At 36.0% G+C, this 10606-nt stretch overlaps 3 protein-coding genes across 3 annotated transcripts; 2 read left to right on the forward strand and 1 right to left on the reverse strand.

Moving 5' to 3' along the window:
- The first annotated feature begins 439 nt into the window (after positions 1-439).
- LOC133818455 (GPI mannosyltransferase 1) lies at positions 440-4127 on the forward strand. Its single transcript, XM_062251342.1, has 4 exons — positions 440-1734; positions 1836-2018; positions 2866-3413; positions 3619-4127. The coding sequence occupies exons 1-4, from the start codon at positions 1464-1466 to the stop codon at positions 3898-3900; spliced, it is 1284 nt and encodes a 427-aa protein (XP_062107326.1). The 5' UTR covers positions 440-1463; the 3' UTR covers positions 3901-4127.
- A 307-nt stretch (positions 4128-4434) lies between these two features.
- LOC133818457 (CASP-like protein 1C1) lies at positions 4435-6009 on the reverse strand. The gene is made up of 3 exons (XM_062251345.1): positions 5523-6009; positions 5314-5416; positions 4435-4963 (listed from the first exon to the last, which is right to left on the reverse strand). The coding sequence occupies exons 1-3, from the start codon at positions 5675-5677 to the stop codon at positions 4730-4732; spliced, it is 492 nt and encodes a 163-aa protein (XP_062107329.1). The 5' UTR covers positions 5678-6009; the 3' UTR covers positions 4435-4729.
- A 124-nt stretch (positions 6010-6133) lies between these two features.
- Positions 6134-7334, forward strand: LOC133818456 (riboflavin synthase). Its single transcript, XM_062251344.1, has one exon. It carries the CDS (start codon positions 6306-6308, stop codon positions 7155-7157), a length of 852 nt encoding a protein of 283 aa, XP_062107328.1. The 5' UTR covers positions 6134-6305; the 3' UTR covers positions 7158-7334.
- Positions 7335-10606: the final 3272 nt, after the last annotated feature.

Consider the following 10606-nt stretch of genomic DNA (forward strand, 5'->3'; position numbering starts at 1 on the left):
ATCTTTGGAAACTGTATTTTTAAAAATCTTAGATAATATTTTTGAAGAAAAAAACATTAGAGACCGTATGCAAGTAAAAATATGTATTTATGAAAATGTTCCAACACTATATAAAATACTTATTATATTAATCTATGGGTGAAATCTAATATTAAATGGGAAATTTTATGTTATATGTATGATAACTTAGTGAAATTTTTTAATATATCAACATAAGTTATTATCCTAAATATAGGACAATTTCAATTTTTTAGACAAAAATACTCGTAACATTCAAATATTAATTTTCTTTTTCAATCCAAACACTCTCTCTCTAACATCTCTCATTCTCTTAATCTCTCTCTCATTTTAATTTTGTAAATCTCGAAAAAATATCAAAATTAAAAAAAAAAATCATCTAAAACAAACATTTGAGTGAAAAAATATGAACTTCCAAAGTTTTCATCAAATTTCAGTACAGAGCATCGATTTTGCATCAAAAAAGCATCGCTTTGATCAATGAAAACTTGTTGTTTTTTTGGCCAAAACAATGACTTTTCGATGGTGTTATCGATAGTCTTTCGATGCAAAATCGATGGTGCATTGATGATGTTTCGATGCAATCATGAAAACTTGATTTTTATCTAAAACAATGCTTTGTCGATGCAATTTTGTTGCAATTTCAATGCTCTGCATTGAAATTTGATGAAAACTTTGGAGGCTCATATTTTTTCACTCAAATATCTGTTTCAGATGATTTTTTTTAATTTTGGTATTTTTTCAAGATCTACAATATTAGAATGTTAGAGAGAGTGAGAGAATGAGACATGTTAGAGAGAGAAAGTTTAGATTAAGAGAAAAAAATGAGTGTTTGAATATTAAGTGTATTTTTGTCTAAAAAAATTGAAATTGTCATATATTTAGAATAATAACTTATGTTGCTATATTAAAAAATTTTACTAAGTTATTGTGCATGTAACATTAAATTTCCCATTTAAATTGTAGTAATAGTTATATGCTACCTAATTTACCTAATTTTGTAAATAGTAGCACCTTAAGCTAAAGCTGCCCAACTTCACATGCCAAACACCATATTAACCGTATTAAGTGTCACTGATTGATTAGCTTATTAAATAAATTTAAATGTGTAAGAAGTCATAGTAGATTGCATCATTAGCCGTATCTCTTCGGCTGTTGGGCAGCAGTGTGTCCCTTTAGCATTTCTCTTTTGTAAACATGTAGTTCAACTTGGCTCTTTTTCCGTCTCTCCTAACGCCCAAGACCTCTCAAATCTCAAATCTCACTCTAAGTCACTACACCACCACGCCTTTGGTCCGTGCGTCCCACGGCTGCACCATTAAGGCTAAAAGGTCGGTTACTGAAGGATGAGCATGCCTATCCTTGATTCAGATCTGTTAAAGTCTTGAATTCTGGGTTATGGAGCAAACATACTAATTGGGGTTTTACCAGTCTCCTTCAGACCAATGGCATTCGTGAGCTTTACTACTCTCATAATTATCTCAGCAATATTCAGGATTATTCTGATCTTATATGGAGAATGGCAAGATACCCACATGGAGGTTAGGTACACAGATGTTGATTACTTCGTCTTCTCAGATGCTGCTTCTCTAATGGCTTCTGGGAACTCTCCCTTTCAGAGATCCACTTATAGATACTCCCCTTTGCTTGCTTTTTTCCTCACACCCAATTCTTTTATCCATCGCTCATGGGGAAAATTCATCTTCTCAGCTTCAGGTACCGCATACTAACTGAGAAATATGTAGTTTTTTTTCCACAGAATATCTTCACTAAGAAATATGCATTTTTTCGCTCATGATTTGAACTTTTTTTGGTAGATTTGCTTGTGGGTTTCTTCATACGTACAATTTTGAAGATGCGTGGGGTGCCTGAGAATCTATGTCTTGTTTCTGTGGTCTCTTGGCTCTTCAACCCTTTCACCTTTACTATTGGAACCCGTGGAAACTGTGAGCCAATTGTCTGTGCCATGATTCTTTGGATCATTATATGTCTCATGAACGGTGTAAGTTTCACTCTCGTTACTCTGTCTTTGTTTATTGAAATGTATATGCCATAAAGTTTAGTAGGATAGGTTGAATGGGAAAAGATTATCGTGTGAGTAAGAAAAAAGACTAAAAAGAATATTGAAATATGGGAAAAGAGATATATGAAGAGTTGGAGTTGGTCCTTTACAATTTTATGTTATATATAGTCGGAGAATTGTGATTGTTGAGGACAAAATTTTATGAGTTTATCCTAGCCACAAAATTGTTATGTATCGTATTGAATTGATTTAAGAAAAATAAGAGACGAAACAAAAATAAATGAGTAAGTTGATAAAAAATTACTAATTTTTGTAGTAGAAAAATTACTAATATATGGGATTATTGCTAAGTGGATTAATTAGGTGGTTGGATTAAGTTTCTAATATATTTTCTGATCACATAACCAAAATAATAGATAAAAATTATCCAATCCAATCTATTCCCCTGTTTCTTTTCAAACATGGCCTAAACTTACAGTTATTATATAATATATTAATTAGAATCAATACTCGTTCCAACTTCTAGTTGGTAGTCGTTTCTTGTATTTGAGAAGAAAGAGTTGTATGTAGTTTGTTATGCTTTATGACCATGCATTATTTTTCCCTGCGATACAAATTATAATGCATGAATGACTATTCCATAATAGTCTTAGCATTTGGTTAGTACATTATTTACTGATTGATTAAGAAATGCGCTTGTCCTTAGCATCCTGTCAGCATTAGCATAGCAAGTTCTGTAAATAGCACTGTTTCTAGTGGTGAATGATGCATTTTTTGCCAACATTTATCTTACTCCATATGATTTGTCTCTCTTTTCTCAACAGGATGCATTTTTCAAGCTGCGGTTTGGTATGGCCTCATTGTTCACTTCAGAATCTACCCCATTATATACGCACTGCCCATTCTTCTGATTCTTCATCCACAAGTCTTTCAATCTGGTCATCGGCCTGCTCTTCAAAGCTGGAGTCATATTGAACAAAAGTCATCTCAACAATCATGTATTACGAGAATGGCTCATTTGATGCATCCTTGGTTCCTTATGAGAAGCGTACTAACGAAAGAGAGAATACTTTTTGGCTTAATTTCGGGGTCTGTGTTCTTTTTCTGTACTGCTTTTTTCTTTTGTTTATATGGGTGGGATTTTCTGCATGAGGCCCTGCTATATCATCTTACCCGTACAGATCCAAGGCACAACTTTTCTGTTTATTTTTATCACATCTACCTTCAGTATGATCGTGAGCTCATGATAGCAGAGAAGCTCATCTCATTTTTGCCTCAGTTTTTAGTTCAGCTTGTTCTTATTTCAAGTTTTGCTGAAGACCTCCCATTTTGCTTCTTTGTACAGACAGTGGCATTTGTGGCGTTTAACAAGGTTAGTCTAATCATCATCAACCACCTTTTTTGTTTTGTTTTTAACAAAACTTAAATTCTACTGAAGTTCAGCTGTTTTTCTGTGCATTTTATTCTAAATTCCAAGTAAAAATCCCATTTTAAAACTATAGCAGAACTTATGGTTGTTCAAGTGAACAAGGTTATCATCAACCACAAGGTCTAATACTCCATCTGACTGTTGACAGGTGATTACAGCACAGTACTTTGTATGGTTCTTTTGTCTGTTGCCACTGTTGCTGCCTTGGAGCAGCATAAAACTCAAATGGAAAGGCCTTTCATGTGTAATCATGTGGGTTGGAGCGCAGCTTCATTGGCTGATGTGGGGGTATTTGCTTGAGTTTAAGGGGAAGAGTGTTTTTCCTCAACTATGGATGGCCAGTATCTTCTTTCTAGCTGCAAATACTTACCTTCTTGTTTCAGTTATCCATAATCACAGGTACTCTCCCGTTTTTACTCAGCTGGGATGATACAAGGAAAAAAATCAAATGATGGAATAAAGCTAAATCATCGAAGAGTTACAGCAACTTTCATATTCTCATTCTGTACTAATGAAAGATTCACACAAAAATGTTTTTGCTTTTGCATCTGTTGGTTTTGGTAGTTCAGAACAAGTTTTTGGTTTGCACCGTCTTGTGTTTGGTATTAACAAAAATATTATTACTTAATAGAGGTTAGAGATGAACTCTTTTTTTCATTTATTCTCCCTCCAATAATAGGCATGTTTTGCTAAACCATGTTCACAGTTTTCTTATATTAGTGTCTACTTTAAGTTGTACCGTTCTTTAGTATTTATATATGTACTCCAAAACCATTGGAAGATAGGGTATGCCGGCTGGACTCATTTTGAGTAGCAGCTCAAAGTTTTGGTACCTTTGTGCTCATCCCATGCCCCAATGACACAAAGTCACTATTGTATTCTAGGCCTATTAAAATAGTAGTGGTCGACAGGATTAATTATTCCAATTTCATTTGTGTCCAAAAGGAGATTAAAATGCCACCAGTTAATAGAAGAAAGTTTATATAGCTGAGTTGCAAAACTTCTGGTGTTGACCCAAAAACAAAGCATATGCTTTGAAAAGTTGCATAACTGAAGTTTTTCGTACATATTACATAGGACGCACTAGAAGCTCCAGAATGAAGGAGAAAAGGCACATTTATTCTACATTGTAATTAAGAACCTCTCGCATTGCTTTAGGGATACATTGTATCATACTATATGAGTTATCCTATTAAAATCAATACAAGTTTCACGTTTGAGTTTCTGATAAACTCATAGATTGGTGTGAAGAAGAAGAACTAAGTCTTTTTGAGGAGAAGGGGATCCAAGATGGTGTGCATGGCATGCATAAGAAGCAGAAAGTATATTATTACTCCAATAAAACCAGCAACTAGAGCTCCTTTTACGTGGTCACAATAGTTTTGAACTTGACCACATATCGGCAGCCAACCTGCGTAAGTGTTTCCTTTCTTTCCCACATAAGCTATCGCCAAAGCTGCTGAAATGCTTGAGCTGAGCAACATGGCAAAAACCTGACCAAGTAAATAAAATTCAATTAGTAAGCTGTAAAACTTCTTTATTTTGATCACAAACTTGAAAGTTCATCAAGGGGTTAACAATCTAAACATGAATAAAAATCAGTAATTGGAGTTCTCTCTAGCTATCAAACCATCTTATAATGCAGCAGGGTGACATTTTAACCTGCTTACAGATCCAAGTTGAGGAATGAATCATTTGATTATGCATAAAGTTTGTGAGAACATATATAAGTTCTTCAATTTAGGATATTGATTAATCACAAATATTAATCACAAATAGGTTATAGCATGTTTAAGCAGTATAACATAATTTGAACTGGAAAGACAGGTGATTGCAACTTTACCAAATCCATGGCAATTACTAGACGCCAAAGCAAACTCTTTGCAGGAAGGAAAATGACCAGAAACCCGTAAACACTGACAATGGCATTTGCAATCATGAAGTACCTATAAACCAGCAACTTTAGCAATTACCAAAAAAAAAAAAATACCCAAATAATACTGCAACTAGCTAGCCATTAATAAAGTTTTAAGGCATGCTTAGAGTTCTTACTTAAAGGCGGGTGTTTGTGAGTACTTGGCCTCAAAAGAGATGGTTAAGAAGCTGGCCTTCTCATGGCTGGTAGCCATGACAATGGTTGCGGAAAGGGTAGCAGCAAACGCAGCAAGCCTCACTAGAATCAGGCCAAGCCTCTTGATCTTGGTCATGGCTAATCCACAATGGAAATCCGAAATGGTGGGATAAGATATGAGGTTGAAGTAATAAAGGAGAAGAATGAAGACAATGGTAGCGATTGGTAAGCACTAAAAACACTTTAGTGAGCAGGTATTGTTAGGAGGGAAATCTTGGAGGGTGGGATGGTGCACTTGTATTTTTGTACTACTTTGATCTTTTGTTTCTTTTTGTTAGTTGAAATTCCCCAACTGCCACCACCACCGGTTCTGTCCAGAAGTGTTTAATTTCCACTTTTTCAAGCTGTTAGATGTTGAGTAATTGAGCTATCTTATGTGTAATATTTCCTGATTTAGGTAGGGTAACCTTAAAAGTGATGTTTCCGATAATTGAACTAAACCTTCTTCAAAAGTGACACGTTATTAAGATAATTGAAATGTTAGCTCTATTGCCCACCAGAACAATTTACGTGTTAGCTAATTATGTAAATTAAGCAATCTCGTACAAGGTTATTGGTAAATTTCCATTTGTGGGAAACGACGCCGTCTACGGAGGAACAGTACAAGACTACAGGTAATTTGAAAGTCGATCAGAATCGAACGCAAACGGGTCAACGTGTGAAAAACAACAAAAAAACATTGGTGAGGGAAGGACGACACAACAATGGCGCTTCCCATTCGTCTTTCCGTACTCTCTAAAACCCCCAAAATCCCTCTTCCCAAAAACCCAGTCCTGAGTAGTCTAAACACCATTTCACCCAAAACCCACCTCAAATTCAATCCTTTCTCTGGGTATTCAACGCTCACTCTCTTCGTCTCCAGCTCCACCAGTCTTCGAAACCATTCGAGATCTCATCGTTCAAACCGTAACAGCGCAATCAGATGCCTTTTTACGGGAATCGTCGAAGAAATGGGCCAAGTCAAGCAACTTGGTATCGCCGAACACGGCGGATTCGACATGAGAATTGGCGCCCAGACGGTACTCGAGGGAGTCAACCTTGGTGACAGCATTGCCGTGAACGGGACTTGCCTCACGGTCACCCAATTCGACACCCAATTGTCTGAATTCACCGTCGGTTTAGCGCCCGAGACGCTTCGGAAGACGTCGCTGGCCGAGCTCTCGACCGGTTCGCTGGTCAATCTGGAGAGAGCGGTTCAGCCCACGAGCCGAATGGGAGGGCATTTCGTTCAGGGGCACGTGGACGGCACAGGGGAGATCATGGCTATGGACCCTGAGGGGGATTCCTTGTGGATCAAGGTAAAGGCGTCCAAGGAGATTTTGAAGTATGTGGTGCCAAAAGGGTTTATAACTGTGGATGGGACTAGTTTGACTGTGGTGGACGTGTTTGATGATGAGAGTTGTTTCAATTTCATGATGGTTTCATACACTCAACAAAAGGTGGTGATTTCTCTCAAGAAAGTAGGGCAGAAGGTGAATCTGGAGGTGGACATACTTGGCAAGTACGTGGAGAGGCTTCTCAGTAGTGGATTTCTAGACTCCATTAAATCTTCATAAGGCAAGTGGTATTCTAGAATTATGATTTTTTTTTTGTATGAGTCCATTTTTGGATGTGTTGTTGTAGTTTCCTACTTGTCTAAAATTTCAAATAAGAAGCAAAAAAAGAATGAATATTCATTTGGTTATTATTTTTGTTAATTTTTTCTAACATGGAAGAACAGAGTTGATAGAGCAGCACTTCTTGTTGAAATGATTTAGCTGATTGTTGAGAATTGTTTTAAATAGTTTTCCAAAAATTGAACAGTTTACAACAGTGATGATTTAGCAACAGGGTTTTTAAGTTGTTCTTAATTTGCTTCACACTTCAATGTGAGGGAAGTAAATTGGGACTATAAATGAAAGAAATTGTTATGTGTTAAGCTGGTTGACCCTGTCACATCCATTTTTTTTTTAGAGAAATTTCTAGGGCTGAAAATCAATGACTCTGTATCAAAGAAGTGGCTTATTTTGTGGTTATCTTGAATGAGTGCCCAGTACATTTTTTTTACGTAGGTGTAGTTCTCACTTTTTGATGTCAGCATGATGACCACTTGATGCTGAGGTCTTGGGTCAGTTTGGTAGAAGCTTCAGCTGTGTCGTGAGAATTTTTTTCTAAAGTATGAAACTGTTGTTGAATGGTAATTATAATTTTAAATATAATATTATAACATGTGTAAATTATATAATCAAATTTTATAAAATATGATAAGTTACAAAAATATATAATTTTTTAAAACAAAATAAAAAGATTCAAAATTAAATTATGAATCATGTTTTATAGGGGAATTTTTCCATTCCTCGGTTTGTTTTGAAGGACTTAGTCCAGTGTTGATTTTGAGCATTTAGATTTATTGTTTTAGAAAATGGATGGTCAAATTTAGTTGCTGAGTTTATTGAGTGTCAAAGTACCGTTATGCCCTTAGTCACCCCTTAGTAACCGGTCACCTTTTTATTTTATTCGTGTTTTCGCCCGTTTAGGCCATTCTTCTCATTTCAAAAGGAAAAGTCTCTCCAAATCCAAACAATAACTGTTTGGAAGGAAAATTCCCACCAATCTAGTCCATTCTTCTCCCTGATGAATTCGGGGTTGATTTTTTTGTTTAGAGTAGTAGGGATTTCGATTGAGCTTGGTAATTTTTTCCGGCGTGGTTTGGAGGTGTTTGATTCTACATGCGATGTTGTTTGCCGTGAGTTTGAAGGGCCGAGTGCCCACTTTTCTGATGTAAAGCATAAATCCTTGCATCTTTATGTCGAGTTCTTCGGGTAAGTTCTTATAGCACATTTACTCAATATGTTTTGGGTATTAGCTATTTAGGCAACAAATTTTGTTTGGCTTCATTTTTTTTGTAATGATGCACTCGAGTATTCAATGTCCGATCATATATAATGGTGACCACCTCATGTTTGAGAGAAATTATAATAGTAATTCCGTCAAAATACATGAAAAAAAACGTCAAAATGGAAGTCAATTCCGTCTCCATTCTTATTTTTCTCAGGTATCGTGCTCCCAAAGGTCCTCCCACGTAATACCACTCACAACTCACGTGACCATGACGTGCTGAAACACAAATTCTAATTCTTCCCACGTAATACGTGACTGCTTACTTATGTTTCTAATAATAGCATACTTTATGTAATCCTATTTTTGATAAGTGACAGTGCATTAACAACTCCACCATTTACAGGAAGATCTCACCTTACACTTACTTGATCCACTCCTCCATGCTTGTGTTTTCTATATGTATATATATGAGTGTGGGGATCGCGATGACCTCAATTCAATCTCCACCACCCTATATGTATACTTGTCTATCATCTTTTTCTCTCTAAAATGAACTCCACACCTTTCCCAATGAATAACATCGTTAACTTCCTGTCGTTTGATGACAATCATCTTGAGCAAATGCAATACATTAACCGAATTGTGCATGACAACGTCAGGCTGGCCACCGAGCGGAACGAATGGGAGAGGAGATACAATGCGTCCAACATCCAGAACACTTTCCTTAAGTCTGACCTACAGTCCATCAAGATGTTTCATTTATTCCCCAACAATCAAGCAAGCAAGCAAGTGCTGACTCTCCTAATTAATCAACCATCTAAATAATATTTTTCCATACCTAATTGAGTTAGTGATTCATTCATTCCAATATAGGAAAAAAGTTTAAAAAATCTTATAAAACAACTACAAAATATATATCAATTTTACTTACGTGGTTATTGTTGCGTCTCACTCAACATAACATATAAATCACTTGGCGGAAGCACAATGCTTACGTTACCAAAATCGTAAATATCTCCTAAATTCATATTAAGTTTACGATCAAGTCCTCAACTGTACATATTTTTAGACAGAGAATTACTTTTTTGCCCTTACTTTTTATACCCACATCACCAGCAATTTTCCAACCGGTTCACACAACCGGTCATTGCAAGTCAAAAACCAATGTGAAAAAAAGACTTACTCCTATAAAATTTGGACAATTGATAAAAAACTGGACCCCACACTGAAGGACTGAGTCATGTGAGGGACTGAAGAATTCGCCTTATATTTATATATATTTTTTATACTTCAAATATTTTTATTTTAAATAATATATGTAATAATCAAGTAAATATTTAAAATAGTTGTAGATTCTCTCGTAACTAAAATCTAAAGTTGGGTTGAGCAACATTTAACTGGGAAAAGAAAACTGAGGATGAGAAAACAAATCATAGTTGATGAAGCTTGAGGAATATTTTGCTTCAGGTTGTCTTTTTTTCCAAAAATTTTGCCAAATTGGCCCTTAAAACACCATGCGCTACAAACAATAGTAGCTTTTGAATATTTTCTTGCTATTGTCCTTCTTATGATGTCAAATTAATTTAATATTGCTGAGCAGTTACATCTCCCCTCAGTTTCACAATTTAATTGCTGTAATACATGATGGTCTGGGTTTGCCAAATAATGTTGCTGTAAGATAATAGAGACCTGGCTACACCTCCCATACGTTTCTTCTATACTAGGAAGAAGAACAAGAAACAAGGTTCTGATGGTGGTCTCACAGGTTAGTTGACATGGAAGCCCTTGATGGGGTTTGTTAGAATATTCTGGGAATAAGGTGAGAGAGGACAAGTGGCAAGTGTATAGGGTAATTGATTAGCATAAGGGGAATAGAAAATCAGTGACTGAATGAAGTAGAGTGCTTTCTTTGGGAGGTTACGCTCCTGAAGTGCCTGGGTCTATATGTTGTATTTTTCCTTCTATTTAAATGCAATAGGACCATTTTTTGTCTTTCTTCTATGTGTATCACTGTTCCTATTATAAGAACTGAATATTTTCTTGGGGACCAGATTTAGCAAAAGCTTCATTACCCCTTTGTTGGAGTACCCCTTTGTTGGAGCACCAGGTCTGAAGAGTTACAGTGTGGTCATTGTGTCTGTGTGAAGCCACCCGACGCTGTGTAAGCTTCATATGCTCTTTGAAA

Source organism: Humulus lupulus, chromosome 2 (assembly GCF_963169125.1).
Source record: "Humulus lupulus chromosome 2, drHumLupu1.1, whole genome shotgun sequence".
Taxonomy (NCBI): domain Eukaryota; kingdom Viridiplantae; phylum Streptophyta; class Magnoliopsida; order Rosales; family Cannabaceae; genus Humulus; species Humulus lupulus.

What these genes read in the sequence shown, in the direction of transcription:
- LOC133818455 (XM_062251342.1), top strand. Translation starts at nt 1,464, where the DNA reads ATGGCATTCGTGAGCTTTACTACTCTCATAATTATCTCAGCAATATTC. An exon ending in ATTCATCTTCTCAGCTTCAG is followed by an intron (nt 1,735 to 1,835) that starts GTACCGCATACT and finishes TTTTTTTGGTAG; the next exon opens with ATTTGCTTGTGGGTTTCTTC. An exon ending in CATTATATGTCTCATGAACG is followed by an intron (nt 2,019 to 2,865) that starts GTGTAAGTTTCA and finishes TTTTCTCAACAG; the next exon opens with GATGCATTTTTCAAGCTGCG.
- LOC133818456 (XM_062251344.1), top strand. Translation starts at nt 6,306, where the DNA reads ATGGCGCTTCCCATTCGTCTTTCCGTACTCTCTAAAACCCCCAAAATC.
- LOC133818457 (XM_062251345.1), bottom strand. Translation starts at nt 5,677, where the DNA reads ATGACCAAGATCAAGAGGCTTGGCCTGATTCTAGTGAGGCTTGCTGCG. An exon ending in TCACAAACACCCGCCTTTAA is followed by an intron (nt 5,417 to 5,522) that starts GTAAGAACTCTA and finishes GCTGGTTTATAG; the next exon opens with GTACTTCATGATTGCAAATG. An exon ending in TAGTAATTGCCATGGATTTG is followed by an intron (nt 4,964 to 5,313) that starts GTAAAGTTGCAA and finishes TTACTTGGTCAG; the next exon opens with GTTTTTGCCATGTTGCTCAG.